At 39.7% G+C, this 16,901-nt stretch overlaps 1 protein-coding gene across 1 annotated transcript in view; it reads left to right on the forward strand.

Moving 5' to 3' along the window:
* Positions 1-16,901, forward strand: part of EPHA4 (EPH receptor A4) — a 146,723-nt gene that overhangs the window by 78,206 nt on the left and 51,616 nt on the right. Inside the window, exons 5-7 of the mRNA XM_023529718.1 lie at positions 6,481-6,819; positions 8,807-8,813; positions 15,004-15,192. Of these exons, the coding sequence (XP_023385486.1) occupies positions 6,481-6,819; positions 8,807-8,813; positions 15,004-15,192 (535 nt within the window). The remainder of the gene's footprint in view (positions 1-6,480; positions 6,820-8,806; positions 8,814-15,003; positions 15,193-16,901) is intronic.

Raw genomic sequence — 16,901 nt, forward strand, 5'->3', positions numbered from 1 at the left:
TAAATTCCTTTAAGAAGAAAAAAAACGGAAGATCACATGATAGGGTAAAATGGAAGAGAGGAGAATTTTACTTTGCACAGAGTAGACAGGAATGAAGAGGGGTGAGTTTGGGGCTCAAACCAGAGTCTTAAGGAGGCAGGGGAAAGAATTCCAGGCAGAGCTACCAAGTCGAAGATACGCGAGTTGCGTGTTTAAAGTTTTGCTAGAGCCGTGAGTTTTTAACTTGTCTTATTTTTTTTCTTCTCCCTTGGTCCCGAAGTCTGTTAGTACTTTTTAATTTCAGTTGTTATAAGAAATAGAAATTGAGGTTTGCATGTCACATTACCCCATGTGCCCAGACAGATTTGAACCTTTTGGCAGAACCTATTTCTAAATGCAATTATCATGGCAGGTTTCCATCTTTTACCAAAGTTCCAGTTGCTTCCTATAAGAATGCAAAAGTGTATTTTACCTGACTTGTTGGGGTGAGGTACACAGAGTGCTCTTGACCTAGACTTCCCACAGAACGGTCTATACCAAACTCCTGGTCGACATCGGAGACATTTATGACTCTGTGTTCAATGTACAGATTTCAAGTGGCTATGTAAATATCGGGTTGTCCTAAATGGAGCTACTTTAAATCTTGGCATAAGCCAGCAAGTGTGTTCTCTAAACTACTCAGAAATTATACTTTAGTCTCATACATGAGAGTGAAGGACTAAGATTTGTGGAATTACTGGAATTTTTTTTTTTTACTTGGAATACTGCCCTTCTTAAATGTCACATTCACTTAATTTCTCTAGAGAGTGTGTGATTCATTTCTGGAAGCTTGTCATTTCTCAGAGGAGAATACGTGATAGGTTAAGGAAGATCAAGATTTTTTTATGATTTAACATGATATGATATTTTATGATACGATATGATAGTCCTTTGCTTTTGCTGTAATTTGGCTACAGTTTCTTTGAGATTTCAAACTGTCAAACTCCTGTCAACTGAATGCAAGTTGACATCCCACTAGAAAATAATAATTACCCATTGTAGCACCTTTTACCCATACCTGCTGTGCGATACAAAAAGTATTTCACACCAGTGAAGCGAATGGATGTTCATTAAATTTATCCACAGTGGCAAGAAATACAGTGCCCGTTTCAAAGCAGTGAGAAACTCAAGAGAGTGGCCACGTCCTTCATTCCTTTTTTAGTCAGTGACGGTAGGTGTAACAGGCTTTCGAAACCGGAGTTGTTACCTGGGCTGTATAAATGTGTAAATCAGGGTTTCTTATACTGAGCGCCACTGATAGGTTTGGGGTATGCTTGAAGTCCCTAGAATTATGTACAGAATTACGAGGATTCCTCTGAGCATCCTCCTGGGAAGAGGGTGCTTTGCTCCCATCAAATTCTCTAAAGCCGGGCTTGGTAAACTGTGGCTCAGGGGCAAAAGTCAACTGACCTCTGTTTTTCCAAATTAAATTTTCTCGGAACACAACCACACCCATTTGTTTAGGTGTTGTCTATGGCTGCTTTTGAGGTACAGTAGCAGCATTGACCAGTTGCTACACAGACTGCGTGGCCCAGAAATGTACTGTAAAACCTGAAATACTGGCTACCTGGCGCTTTACAGAGAAAGTTTGCCAAACGCCACGCTAAATGATTCTAAGTTCAGGATTATTGCATATCACTTTCGGTTTTGGTAGTACAGCTATTATCTATGCCACTAAATTATATTCAAAATGCGAAGGGCATTTTCAACAAGAGAACTTTAAAAGAGTTTTACATGCTGGCTCATCCTTAGATGCAGGGAGAGAATCTTAGGCTTGTAAGTGAATTCCAAGGGGGTTTTACCAAAAACGTAAAGAAAAGACATTTATTTTCTCGTAACTATGCTTTAGTATTTGATTGATTTATATTTTAAAATGTCTTAAATTTGATGATAAAAATAATTAAAAGAAAAACTGTAGCTCTATAAAAGCTAATAAAGAAAATGCCAGCCTGCCTTTGAACATGCTAAAATTTACTGTCTTCAGAGAGCAAGTTTTACATAAGTTCATGCCTGAATTAATCATCACCTGAAGTCAAGATGGAAAAAGAAAAGTCGTAATAACCAATCTCAAATTAATAAAACTTTAATTGATAGAGCCCACATTTAAAGTTCCAGCCATACTGATTGGTTAGGGAACTATAAAAAACAAGAGAAGGCGGGCTTCTAGCCTGTGCTTCCTCCCATGGCTCACGTAAATCCACATTTAGCTTCCTCTAGTCTCTTCCTTTCTCCTCTAGCTTCCCTTCCTTCAGCTATACAGGAAAGTATCAAAATGAATTTATAAATGAATATACATATATATATATATATACACACACACACATATAAAATGAATATATATATGTATATATATCCCTCCCTACTTTTTCCAAAGTAGTTTTAAATTTTAGAAAAGAGGAAATTGAATTAAACTAGTTACACTGAGGTCCTCTTTTACAGAGCTTAATGCTCATGAATCTGTATGTGAAAAAGCTGACCGATACCGCTTTAGCTCAGAGAAATTCGTTAATTCATACATTTAAAATAACACCAGGGGTAGGTGAGCATCGATACATTAGAGGACTCTGTTAGTTTTCCTTCCAGTTATTCACTCATTTATTGACCATCAAACATTTATGGAGCTTGCGCTGAACCTGGAATCATGGTAGCTAATGGGAAATGATGAAGACACCAGTTCTTCTTGTGAGGAGCATGTAGACTGGTGATTGAAGCGGGTGTGTATGCAATATGTGTCTGATAACAAGACCATGTTCCAAACACAATAGGAAATGGAAATAAAGACCCGAACTGTGGAACAATACCATAAGCAGGGTCGCTGCCGGTCATACACTCAGGCTAGTCCTGGGTAGTTTTGGAAAGTGTAAAACCCTGCTAATCACAATGACCCGCAAGCTACCTGAGGCTGGTGTCTGCTCAGTAGATGTAATGCCGATATGAAGACTCAGAAGTAAAAACTGTTAACTTTATTCCTCCTCGTCATGTATCTCGTATTTGTAATTGGAGACTTATTTGCAACTGGACTTATTTCCAATGAGAAAGTCAATCAATTGCTTGTCAGAAATGTCCTAAATATTCGCATACAATACTTATGTAAACAAAGGAGGAGATAATCTAAGAGTTAAGATTTTTTTTCTTCTTCTAGATGCTTTGTTTTTATTGAAAGACTCATATTACTCAGAATGCCTGTTTCCTTTTTTTTGTAGCCATCTCAACAGGTCATTGTTTTAAGGTGCTGTTAAGTACGGCTGTTGGGCCCAGATTGACTGTTTTAAGTTCGTACTTTTCTCTCATTGTCTTGAGAAAAGAATACTTTCTTTTCTGAGGAAGAGATGGCTCCTCCTTATAAATGTGTTTATTGTCCTTTAACTGGCAAAAGTTAAAAAAAAAAAAAGAAAGAAAGAGAGAGAGAGAAAAACACAATCCCAGAAACACAGTGCAACCACCAATACGATTTTAATTTATAAATCATGGGTCCTTTCCCATGCCTGTGCCGGCAAATGTTATAATCACACTGGGTGGACATTTCTATATTTCCTTCCCACCACCTCAATTCTCTGTCGTGGTCCAACTTTTAAGCCGCTACGATGCCCGTATAACCATCACTCCCTATGGCAGCAAAACACAAAACACGTGCGGTACAATTCACCAGACCATTCATGGAAGCAGCACTGAACTTGAACTTGCCTAGTTCTTTATCTTTTCTTGAGCATCTACCCGACTCTTCATCCTAAAGGAAGAAGGTTGTTCTGGGCTGCCTACTACCTGCTTTCCTGCCAAGCCTCCAATTTGAAATCCTGTAGCACATTTTTTTATTTTTCCACGTAGCAGTGTTATATCTCTGAGGCCTGTGACCATTTAGTTTTCTGCTCCATTTCTTCTCTGTTTAGACACTGCCATGCCCCGTCCTACATACTAATTACTGACTTTTTGCTTCTGCAGTGCTTGATTCATTGTGTCACATTTTCCCATGTGAAAGTGGACCAGAAACCTTGGCAAGGAGGTTAATGGATTTAAGAGTCACTCTTATTTAACCCTTGAAGTTGCGGCTGACTCATTTTATCAACCAGGTGGTGGTCAGCTGCACTGCAGACTAGTATCAGAGTCTATCATGGTGGAAGCGCCCACAGGAGCCGAACAGGACTGAAGAAAAACACTTCCTCTTCCTACCTTTACAGCTCAAAACTGGGTTCAAACGATTGATCTTGTTATTATACCTGTAATGGGGCCGCATGCCGGAGTGGAAATTACCCCAGAGTGGGAATTAGTACGCATGGATTTTTAGATTCTGGTGCTCATTAGATTGCATAAACTTCCTGTATTATCAAATCCACTTCCTGGATCTCAATTTCCTCATCTTTAAAATGAGGCTATTTGACCAAATGATCTTTACCATCCTATCTGGCTCTAGGAGTCTACGATTTAAAGAGCTCTGTTCATTTATTTAAAAGCAATTTATTTGACCCTGTTATTTTCTAGTCACTGTGCTAAGGACTGTAGATACAAATTCGAAATCTTAAACAAGGAAGAAATTTACGTTTTCTTTCTGAGGACTCTGTGAGGGGTAATCTTAACTTTTAACAGAAATTTTACGACATTGTTTTTTCTTTAGAGTTCACAGGATGGGAAGCCGGTCTTAAAGCTAAGGCTGTAATTAGTCTCAAGGGGATATTGGAAAGGACTGCTTACCTCGTTAAAATAAAGTCTTCAATTAAGCTGTATAAAGAGAGAAGGAGAGTGGATTAACCTTATCAGTGTCACCACCAAATCCTTTAGCCATTCATCGCCATGAGCTAATAATAAATATTGAAGATGACTTGTTATTCACAGATTTCCTCTTCTAATTCTCTCTCAGTGGCAACTTTGGAAGAGTACATTCCATTATGGCCTACCAGATGAAGCTTCTCTTGACTTCACGCAGGCTTCCAGTCAACGCCTTCTTCCTTAGGAACTGACCAAATTTTCCTCAAACAATCATTACAAATAAATTTGAAGTAGGATACAGTGAACAAGAAATCTAAAATGTTTGTTAACCTTACTTTGGCTCTTTTCTTGGAAGACCAAAATACAAAAGAGGAGAGAAAAAGAGAAGGTTTTCCAATTGTTGCATTGAGTAAATATTTTTCATTAGAATGTGGCAGATGTCTTTTAAATCTTTGGAACCAGCTCAGACCAGAAAAACCTCTCTCTCCTCCCATTCTGACTGTCTCTCTGAATGTAACTTGTGTCACAACCTCTTGGTTCATAAAGTCTAATAGATAGCAAGAAGCAAGAGGGTTCATCATGATTCTATACTATTAGTGTTATTATCACGATTATTCAATCAATCGCTGTGCTGTTTGAGACCAGTTGTAATGTTTCAAAACGGCCACCGCCACCAATTCCTGTTTCAGAAACTCTTCGATGTCCGTGGGAATATGAACAGGTTTCCTCCGCTCTCCGAAAGCAGAGAGTTCACTTTGTTGGCATAAAGTGAAGAAGCGATCACCTTGGGGCACATCTCGCTAAGGGATGCACAGGATATAGCACCGAAGCTGACAGACACAGTTCAGAGCTGTGGTGACTTGCCGCTGAGATGCTGGCTATGGCTCCCAGGGGAGGAATTTGATGGTGTAGGGTGTGTACTGCCTCTATAATAGCTCGTGGCTACACAAATACTGAACATTGTTTTTGGTTTTCACCTTTTTTTTTTTTTTTTTTTTTTTGTAAAAGTGAAAAACCTCTTTGGATTCCTTTTGGACAGCGATAACAGATATTAATCTAGGTCTTTCGTAAAAGCAAAGGGGTGGGAAGCAAACTTTCGAAAAATGGGGTATACCTGTATGCTTAAAAAAAGGCATGCTGCTTCCCTGGCCAGTTGTAGGGCAGATTGTGGGGCACGGGAGCCTTCGTATAATACCTACGTTGAGTCGAGATCTTTAAAAAACAGTACCTTCTTTCAACATCTGGGCAACCAAGATAAACCAGTTTCTCCTAATTACCCATAAATAGTTTAATCCTCAACTGCTATGTTGAAATGAAGAGGCGTAGCTATACAATTCAGTTAATTTTATTTCATATTGATGACACAGCATACTCAGGAATCATCATTTATCTCCAAAAGTGGTACATAATTCGTAATTTACCAGAGTCCCACTGCTAGAGTAACATTTGCATGCCTATTTTTCAGATGATAAGATCAAGACTCGATAAGTTATATTTCCTGCCACTCCAGAGAGAAAGCCTGAGCTTGGCGCTCATTTGATGTAGGGTTGCTTCACATCTCAGAGTGGCAGGCAATGCTAGATTCGTTTGCACAGAAATGAACATGGCACACGTCCAGACTTCTATCGTTCTTTTTAAAGATCTTTTCTGCTTTTTGTTTTCTCTGCTACATGGGCCCATCTTACTTGTTATATAAGCTCAGAAATTGTAAAAGGATCATTCCAGTTCTTGGTATAACAGTATGCTTTTTTCTTTCCCCAGGCCCTCCATCTGCTCCCCTGAACTTGATTTCAAACGTCAACGAGACTTCAGTGAACTTGGAATGGAGCAGTCCTCAGAACACAGGTGGCCGCCAGGACATCTCCTACAATGTGGTGTGCAAGAGGTGTGGAGCCGGTGATTCCAGCAAGTGCCGGCCCTGTGGAAGTGGGGTCCACTATACCCCGCAGCAGAATGGCCTGAAAACCACCAAAGTCTCCATCACTGACCTGCTGGCTCATACCAATTACACATTTGAAATCTGGGCAGTGAATGGAGTGTCCAAGTATAACCCTAGCCCAGATCAATCAGTGTCCGTCACCGTGACAACGAACCAAGCAGGTAGGAATCAGATCCACTTCATTGTATGACCTAAATGTGTATAGAGAATGAGCTTGTGTTGATATCCGTAAATGATAAAAATTTCTGCAATTGAAGTAGAACTACATGGATCTAATCATAAACCTGGGAGCTGTGTTATAATATAAATAATATTTAGAGGGGATGTTTATTCATTCAGCAAATTTTTTTTGGACATCAGCTGCATAGCATGCCCTGTAGTAGGTAGTAGAGATTAAATGAAGACCAAGACAATGATGGAAACCAGAAGACAGTCCAGTGAGCTGGGTCACTCCATGCTGAACTTTTCTTGTAAGAGATTCATTTGTATTGGCCATTTTAATTACAAGATTCATGGTTGGACATTAGAGCATTTACAGATTATTTAGGATTATAAACTTGATTTTTACCAATCTGTATCGGTATATTGTATTTGCTGTATTTTCCAACAAAAATATTAGCAGCTATGGTTTTGATCTTGTTTTTTATTTTACAATTTAAAAAGTAATTGACACGGATCTATACTAGAATTGCCATGTAAATCTGTGAACAGTGAATGGTTTAATGGGCAGCTCGATCTGTGTGGTTGACGAAATTTTCCTTATAACTCATACTACTTTTTCAGCCACTTTCATAGTTGAATCCACAATTGACACCTGGGGAGAGGAAAGTTAATTTACCCCATTTCCTGCATCTCTTTCCTTTTGTAATAGAAATGACGAGAAAACATTTTTTTTTTTTGTTCCTGAAGAGTTTCTGCTGAGTTAATGGCAGAACTATTACAAAATCTTGAATATCAGATGTTTCAAAGTGCAAAGTAGAATCTAGATTTCTAGGCTCCAACTCCCGACCCACTCATTCCCATTTCTCCCCTAAAAGAGTTCCCACACGTTCTCAAGCTAATTTTCCATTCTGTATTTCTGCCACATGTTTCACATTGCTGGCTGCTCATTACTTATTTCTGAAGAGTTTAAAGAGGAGCAGGAAAAAGGACTGTGGTTTATCCTTTTGTGAGGCTCTTAAGAACAACAAACTTTGCTGGAAAAGGATTATAGATTGCCAAGAATCCTATCACGTCTTATTGCATTTTTCTCTCAAATGAATGTTTCAGTAAGTGCACTCAATAGTTAAGTAAAATATATCTGTACTAATTGATCTATAGTGAGAAGTATTCTAGTATCCCAATTCGAAGCCATTATTTTTCCACTTTCCCCTGAACTCTCTAGAATAAATTAAAAGCTAATACTTGGAGAAGATTTTGAACTGAAGCTAGGATGGCAAATCTTTCCCGAAGGCAGGTCGTCTGGTGATGGCTTTGTCTTTTATTTCTGCACTTTTAAATTGTGAACATGGTTAGTGGTAATTGGTTTTATTTTTCTACGAAGACTAGGATGATTTAGGAGAGCATCACAAGTACTCTGTGATGGCCAGCTTTTTATTAGTTCTCTTTTGGAAAAATGCAGTGGACATCGTGTACATAGATCCTGGGAAATGCATTGGTGCTGCTGGTGTCACTTAGTTAGAAAAGAGCCAACAAGTTGCAGCGCCATCTCCGCAGCCCCTAGAGAATCTGACCCGTAAGCCAATCGATATTCTTATGCTCAGCCCAGAAGTGCCTTTTCAGCTACGCTCAAAACACATCACTACTTTGTGTTCTTAACTGAGTTAAAACAAGGAATGAACATTTTGAGGCTTCAGTGTACAAGATGAAGTCATTCTTTTTGGCAGAGAATGATTTCTGGGAGACGTCCTGAGGACAGGCTTGGCTCCCACAGATTTTGTGGGGAGACTTCTATGACTCTCCTCTGTATACCTAAGGATTTAAGCCAAGGGATTATGTCAACTCCCCCGGGGCCAGAAGGTACAAGGAGCGCAAGGAAGAAAGGTTCAAGACCCCCCGGAAGAAGAAAATGTGCAAAAACATTACTAGAGAGGGAAGTAAAAAGTCAAAGTTTTATGAAAAATGTAGGTGTAATTCTTTTCGATCTAGGAGAAAGGTGAACGGGATTCCTCTGACACAATGAGGTTGCTTTCTCTGCCATGGCGAGCAGTCCTGCCAGGAGGTTTGCTGAATGGGACAAAATTCCAGCTCCTTATTTTAATTTTCATGAAGGGTAGTGCTGGGAAGCTGTTCAAAATTAAAAATAAATCTTTCAATAAGGAGACCTCCCATGTGGCCAGCCAGAAAGCTTTCTCTTAGCAGAGTGTTGTATATGGGCACAGCACTGCCTTGTTATCCTACTGTAATTTGGAGTAATTCACTAATTCAAAAGCATCGGGGTAGTTTATCTTTGATTAACAAACCCTTTCTTCATAGTAGTGTAAATTAATAATGTAGGCCAAAATTTTGGGTGAATGTAGCAACCATTAAACTCTATTCAAGCTCCCCTAAGCATATTTACATATGCACGATTATATTCTAATTCTAGTCTTTCTTATCATTTTATTAAACTAAATTCCTTAGGGGCCTTTATAGGCAATGATATCTCACTCTATGAGGAATACACAGAATAAACGAACATTAACGTTTACCACCTGGAGGCCCATAGTTTGTGGCTCTCCATTTTTGCTCGGTTTTCATAGAGTCCCTTCTCTCATCTGTAACTTATTTAGGAACGAACAAGCAAACAAACACAAAACTTCCCAGAGTTCCTGGCTTTGTCATTACCTCCTCTGAGACTTTTGAACAGTTCCACAAAGATAAAATGACCCCCCACCCTCCCGCCAGCTAATGTCAGAGCCAGAACCTCTTGAAATCAGGGAGAGCCTTGCTGTTTCTTCTAAAATTATTAGATAATTAATAGCACTCGTGTATTCAGCTTGGTATTCTCCCCATTTGTGAGGGCAGACTCTGAATATCCGGGCATGGAGATGTAGTTTTAACTGGGCTTTGATCCCTTACTGGGATGTGAGTGGGTGGGTATTCTCACATGCTTGTTTAAGCTCTTCTAACCTACATCTTTCTGTGGTGGCGTCTTAGAGGCTATTAACACCTTTTTCCTCCCCTCCTGAGTTCAAAACCGGTTGACCCCTAAGATGAGACAAAGGGAACTCAGAATGTCAGCTTTGTTGCTGATCATCTGATGGAAGAATGTGAGCTTTATTATCTGTGGCCAAAAGGGCTGGCTCTAGTGACACTTATCCAGTGTCACCCAGAGACAGCCTGGCCCCCTGCAAGGGTAAAGCGGCACCCCTAAGTTTGTGCAAATGGATGCTCTATGCAGGTACAAGAGAGCAAAGAGGGTTGATATGAGACATAGTAGAAGAGAATTCTCCCAGATTCTCTCCATGAGCTAAGCCACCCTCACCTCTATGCTAAGATCAGTAAAGAAGAAATGGGAAGAGGGGCAGGGTGGGACCTCCAGCTGAAGTCACTCCAGAATAAAACAAGGAAAATGAAAGTCCTCCCTACAGTCGCTTTCTGACATTACAGTCCAAAAGGAACAAAGCGAGCTTCCCTTTGAAAACACTTATTTCCCTTGCTCCATTTTCTATCCTCTAGCAACTGTTCTGCTTTTCGTTTCGGAGGAGATGGTTCTGATGTTTATGAAAAATGAATAAGCAGACTGCTGGGTGATTTGTTTTCTAGATGGCTTTCCTTCGGTTTACTTTTACTTAAGTGGACCATCTCAGGCAAATAAATACAGGATGTGTCACTATGTGTCACCAGGAGAGAGAAATGCTGTATAGATGAAATAAGGTTTTCCTGGCCGAGCAACAGAACTGTGAATATTTTTGCTAAAAATGCTGCAATGGCGGCCAGCAGATCTTAATATCACCGAGCCCGTTTTCACCATGTACCCCCAATCCTCTCGCACCTGTCTCCCAGCTCCAGGGATGGACCATACTCTAGATTGTTTCATTGGTGTTCTATACAAACCCCTAATTTCACCCTGGGGCAGGGATAACTTTTTTTTATTTTAGTTGGCATGACAATGTTCCCGATACTTTACAGAGCAATACATCTGGTAACCTCTCTTTAAGCAAAGCTATTGTCTCCTAGTGACAGATGCCTTTAACACCTTGAGTTTGCAAGAGTTAAAAAAAGTTGATGGATTACATAATTATTTGAACCTAGCTAATCTCTAAGATCTTTTCCAATCCTAAAATTCTGTGATTCCAAGAATATAGACATAAACTACGAGCATGAAGTAGAGCTTATTTCTCTATGATGTTCAAAAACTGGCTCTAAACGCAATTCTAAGAGTGGGGGAAAAAAAATCTAAAAATGCTTCAGCAGAATTATCAGAATGTGTCTGAATCCTGGCCTCCCTTCACTCTTCCAACCCCCACCCTGCCAAAGTATTTCCTGGAACGGGCAAGACAATAAGCTAGGTGTACCTCTAGTGTAGTTATTCCGGCCCCTCCCCAGACATTTGGCAATGTCTGGGGACATTTCTGGTTGTCACTACTGGGAGGAGGGGATGTGCTATTTCATCTAGTAGGTAAAGGCCAAGGATGCTGCTGTATCTTACAATGCACAGGACTCTCCTCCCACCCCCAGCAGAGAATTATCTGGTCCAAAATGTCTATAGTACCAAGATTGAGAAACTCTGCTCTAGTGATGTTTGAAAAACAGATTCAGTGATTTCATAGCAATGTCTACCTTCTAAAGGTTCCATCACCATCCTGTCTTTGTTTGGTTCCATTTTTCTGTGCTGGGAACATGATGCTGTCAACACTGTTTCCAGTAATAAATGGTCCTTTGGGACCTCTTATGAAGAACCCCAGTTGCTCCGCCATCAGATGAACTGGTGCTGCTTGTTAGACTCACCTTGTCCTTTAGGATAGACAATTAAAAAAAAAAAAAACTGTCAGAAAATGCAACACCAACAGTAAAGTCACAGGACGCCTCATTGTGATGCCACGGCACAGCACATGGTAGATGTTCAATACTTGTTTGTTGATCAACATAGTTATTTACAGTAAAAACAATCAGTGAACTCTATTTATCAAATAGTGATAAACTTAATAAAACCAAAATAATGAGTAGAGAAAAGAAAATAACTAAGTACAAGAGGCGTACTGTCTTATTACTCAACTGGGACATTCCCAATTCTCTCTGCCATCTTTTAATTAGACGTATTATGTTATTTGAGCGAGATAATGGAGAACAGTGGGAATTCTCATCCCCACTGTGTCTAATTGCTACCTATCTTCCAGATAGTGAGAGGGAAGATTCCAGGAGCTGGTGAGGGGAAAGGAAGCAACTTAGAGAAACTGAGTTAGGTAATGTGCTCTACGCCTGGTGGCCCCAGGTTGTGTGAGGTCTGAAGCTTAGACAATTTTGGGATGATTTCAAAAAAAAAAAAAAAACTAAAAATTTACAAATATCATATTAGTAACAGAGATTTGGAAAGGGCTCATGCAAACTTCTTTAGCTTCAGTGTACAAAATTCTGCCTCTGTCTAGAATGAAAGAATGTGATTGTCAGGTACAGGGATTACTGTGTTATTAATGCCTAAGAATAGAAAGGAAAAGGAAGAAAGTAGAGATATCAAGAGATATGAAGAAGTCTAGTTTGGCCTGGCACGAGAGGCGTTGAAATGCAAGCTCATACTGGGATGGTTCTGGCCTATAGTGTGTGAGGGTCAGCGCTAGAGTTGGCTTGAAGTGTGGTTTGAGATCCAATTAACAAACAGAAAGACAATTCTGATGACTTCGAAAATGGAAATAGAATACTAAACCCAAATGAGATGTGACCAGGACCGAGGCTTTGCTGTAAGCTTTGAAAGGAAGAGACGGAAAAAAAAAAAAGTTCTGTTGATGTTTTGAAACACAAATATCTGGCTTCTGTTAGTGTCCGAGAGCAGGGTTGGCAAACTATGGCCCAGAGGCCAAATCTTGATCCTCCATCTGGTGTTGTACAACCCACTAAGATTTCTTTTTTTTTAAATTTCTAAAGTGTTGAAAATAAAAAGAGAATAACATGCTGCGACATTTAGAAATTATATAAAAATCAAATTTTAGTGTCCATAGAGACGTTTTATCGGCACAAAGCCCCACTCATTTGTATGGTCTAAGACTGCTTTCGCGAGGACAACAACAGACTTGAGTGGCTTCGACGGCGCGAATGGCCTACACGCCGAACATATTAACTGGCCATCTCGCTCCTTATAGAAAACGTTCGCCGCCCCTGCTCTGGGTACGAAATCAGGAAAGAAACCAGTCACATGGGAGACTGAGAAGATGGCGAAGTGATGGTGTCATTTGTGGGACGCTCTCTGACAAAGGGTGTGGTGGATTAACATTTAGGTGAATCTCACAGTTGAAATAATTTTGATATTTGGCAAGACCTCTTCTTTTATAGACGTTTGGACGATGTAAACAAGATTTCACAAAAATGATGAAGATTTTGAACACGTCTTTGCATTTTTGTACTCCAAGGCTTTTCCCAGCGACACTCGGGTTCAATGTGTCATGTAGAACGTTCTTGATTTCCGATAAGGCAGTGTTCTTGTTTTCCTGAAAACAGGCGTTCTTGGCGCTATTGTGTGGTTCTCAGACGCTGGCAGCGATTTTCTTTTCAAATAATAATATGCGCTTCTCTTTTCCATTGTCTCCTCACTGAGATGGTTTCTCGTTTGCCTTTGACCTCAAGGAAATCATGTGTTTTTCCCTCTTACTCCTAAGAAAATTAAAGGAAAAAAAACACGTGATGAAACTAGTAAAATCTGTAAGTTGGGAATCTTTCTAAAGACATATTTTAATCTTTTTCAAACAAATTGTAAAGCCATGGCATTCGGAGAATTTGCTCAAAACTCATTCGTGCTTCCTCATAACAGTTGACCCTCAAATAACGTGGATTTGAACAGCGCAGGTCCACGGATCATGTCGATTTTTTTCAATAAATACTATAAATGTATTTTCTCTTTCTTACAGTTTTCTTAATCACATTTCCTTATCCCTAGCTCACTTTATAGTAGGAATACAGTATATAATACACATAACATAAGAAATATGTGTTAATCGACTTTTTATCAGTAAGGCTTCCAGGGAACAGGAGGCTATTAGCTACGTTTTTGGGGAGTCAAAAGTTATATGTGAATTTTCAACTGCAGGGAGCAGTCAGCACCCCAACCTCCCATTGTTCAAGAGTCACCTGAGCTTGGTATGTAACAGTCGGGACCTATCAAGTACAAGCTGGCTCAAAAGTCCTTTCTTCGCCTGGACAAACGCACAGGGGGCTTCAGCGAAGCCAGGCTGTGGCTTTATTATTGTCAGCTCTGACCCAGTCATGGGCTCCTGGACTTGCACCTAATGCTTCGGAAACATACATTTTAAAAATAGGCAGTACAGTTTTGTAAGGGAGCTGTCTCTTGATTCTAGATACTATACATAAAATAATTGATGCTATACATAAAATAATTTCATGTTTATAGACTATTCTTGCTACCCCTATAATTATGAAGCATACTAATTATGATCATATTTAAAAATAAAATAAACCTATAGATATGCAGTGGTACAGCCTCTGATATGTGGCACAAGGGTCTGTGACTTTGTATTCAAGGTGGGTGTCACAAATCTTAGTGAGGAGAAAAAAAAATAAAAGCCTTCCAAAAGAATCTATTAAATTATCTAGCTTCAAGGTTGACTGAGCAGCATAGACAAATGCCTATAGAGTCTAGGGATAATTATTGCATATAAGTAAAAAAGGTGTTGTATTTTTTTTAAGATGGGAACATTTCACTCTAAGAAAATGAAAGTTTTATTCATACACCCAAGACTGAGAATGCTATTTTTCCTGACTCCTTTGCCTTCACTCCTATATAAATATGTATACATGTTCATTTGTGAGGCGAGAGATCCATTCGGTAGCATTCACTCTAAATACTTGACAGTCTAAATCTGATTTGTTTTTTACTTCTCAGAGTTGTGCTTGTAACTTCAAATACTACTGCCAACTTTTATACCTTCTGGAGAAGCCACCAAGAAATTTGCAAAATAAATACCTGGCTGAGATGAAGAAGAAATAGTACAGGGCGAGCAAACATTTTAGATGGGCTCCTAAATTCTCTAGTCGTCACTCCAACTGGCTAAATTAATTACTGTCTCCTTAGAGGAGACACCCTAGATTTCAGTTTGAATTGAGCATCAATAAAAAGATCCAGAGAAACTTTATCAAAGCTTCCATTAACCCCCTACTGATGTCTTTAAAGAGTTTTTTTTTCCTTGAAACACCAGGAAAACCAAGAGCCGTGCTGCAGGACTAATCCTCCATGGAGAGATCTTAAATCTACAGGAACTAATTAAAATGCCTGTCCATGTCACCCCAGTATACAGAGCTTTCTCTGAATCTCAGCGTTTCCGTGCTATTTTCACGGGGTTATACAGTAAAATTGCATTCCGTATACTGTCTTCAGGTCAAGACTTGTGAGTGGGTTTCTTGGTTTTACATTTTAATCTGTCAAGATAAGCAAGACTTAGCTCTAGCCAACAGTATTAAAAGTATCTCTCTTTTTAAATGAGTGTTTACCCAGTGTTTACCTTTCGCCCCAACACACACACACACACACACACACACACACACACACACACACTTTTTCCATTATTGCTTGTGCCAGAAAAATGAAGTTCATGGAGGCTGCCTCCCAGCTGAAATAACAGAAAAAGAGAGATGATGCCAGACATCAGTGTGGTCTCTTGCCTAGTGGACATGGTGGCTTTCATTGGGAAATGTCACGAAAGATTTGGTCCGCACACGGGAGTCAGTACCCAGACGGCTGTGGGAATCTGGGTGAGCAGTCAGCAAAATGGCTGCCAACACAGACCCAGAGCCAATGAAACAGCTCTTATGTTCGATTCCTCTTCTCTATTGTGATAAATTGGTCAGTCCACTCTAACAGAAGTCTACTGGGGCTCTCCTGACTGTCTTTTCTTTCTTTCTTTTTTTTTTTTGTTATGACAAAGCAGAAGGGCTACTTTCTAAAACATAATCGATTTAAAATATAGGTAAAATGACAATGATTTGAAAGATTTGTTCTATTTTGCTGTCACTCTTGGAAGGAGAGGAGAGTTGGAAAAAGAGGGAGGGAGTACCACTTCCTTTTGCCTGGCATCTTCCAAATGATAATCAGTGTACATGAATTTTTCAGGCAGTTTGGTCCTCATTGTCAAAAAAGCCTCTCTGATGAAGGCTGTGGGTATATAATTTTTTAAAAATTTCTTTTCTAGGAACCTTTTGTCTGTGATGAGTGCATACAAACAGGACTTAAATATGTAGCTTCATCTTCTCAGTGGGTGCTAAATAGGGATCTGCCACCAACAGGTTCACTGCGTGTAACAAGCTAGGGACAAGATCCATCCATTAAAACAAACACTGAAAGGGGCAAGCTCACAATGGCTCCCTGGAGAGTTGGCGTTGTCTAGATAACATACTGCAAGCTGTAAATCTGCCTCTTGAATCAACCTTATTTTTTTTTAGTATAATAAGTGTGTATTTTGAGCATAATAAGTGTGAAGGTAGATGAGAGCCGTGCTTCCTCCATGTTTCTTTGTCAAAGCCAGGGTCACAACATACAGACAGGGACTTTGAATATGCAACAGGCTGAGAGCTTAATCAAATGTTTCTTTCACTCTTCAAGATAATCAAGGACTTTTCTTTTTTTTTAAGCTGAGAATTGCAAATGATCCTAAGAGTTGCTGGTGTAGCCCTTGCTTGTGTTGAATCCCACTGACTGTGATGCTGGTCCTACAGGGCTCTAGGAGGGCGAGATTTTAGGAAACTTTCTAGGAGGATGCTTTCGGAAGCTTGGGAATTCTTGGCACTAACATCCTCTCGTTTCTCGCCACTTAAAATAGGCATGATATTGTCAATACAGTAAGAAATCAGGATTCTTGTTGCTTTGTTTTCCACTGAAAGTAAGGGGTACGAATATGTCTCCCTGTGAAAATTAAGAGTGTTTTTGTTTTATAACCAGGAACAGTGGTCATAGAATTTAAAGAGCACACGTTGTGTTCACAGCCCTCGTCGTAGACACCGATGCCAAGTAGTCGGCTAATTCAGGTGTGACTCTCAGAGGCTGGTAAGATGGCTAAGGAATCTTTATACAACAGAGTGTATTGTCTGGGGAGAGTGATAG

This window comes from Pteropus vampyrus, unplaced genomic scaffold (assembly GCF_000151845.1).
Source record: "Pteropus vampyrus isolate Shadow unplaced genomic scaffold, Pvam_2.0 Scaffold42, whole genome shotgun sequence".
NCBI classification, from domain to species: Eukaryota; Metazoa; Chordata; class Mammalia; order Chiroptera; family Pteropodidae; genus Pteropus; species Pteropus vampyrus.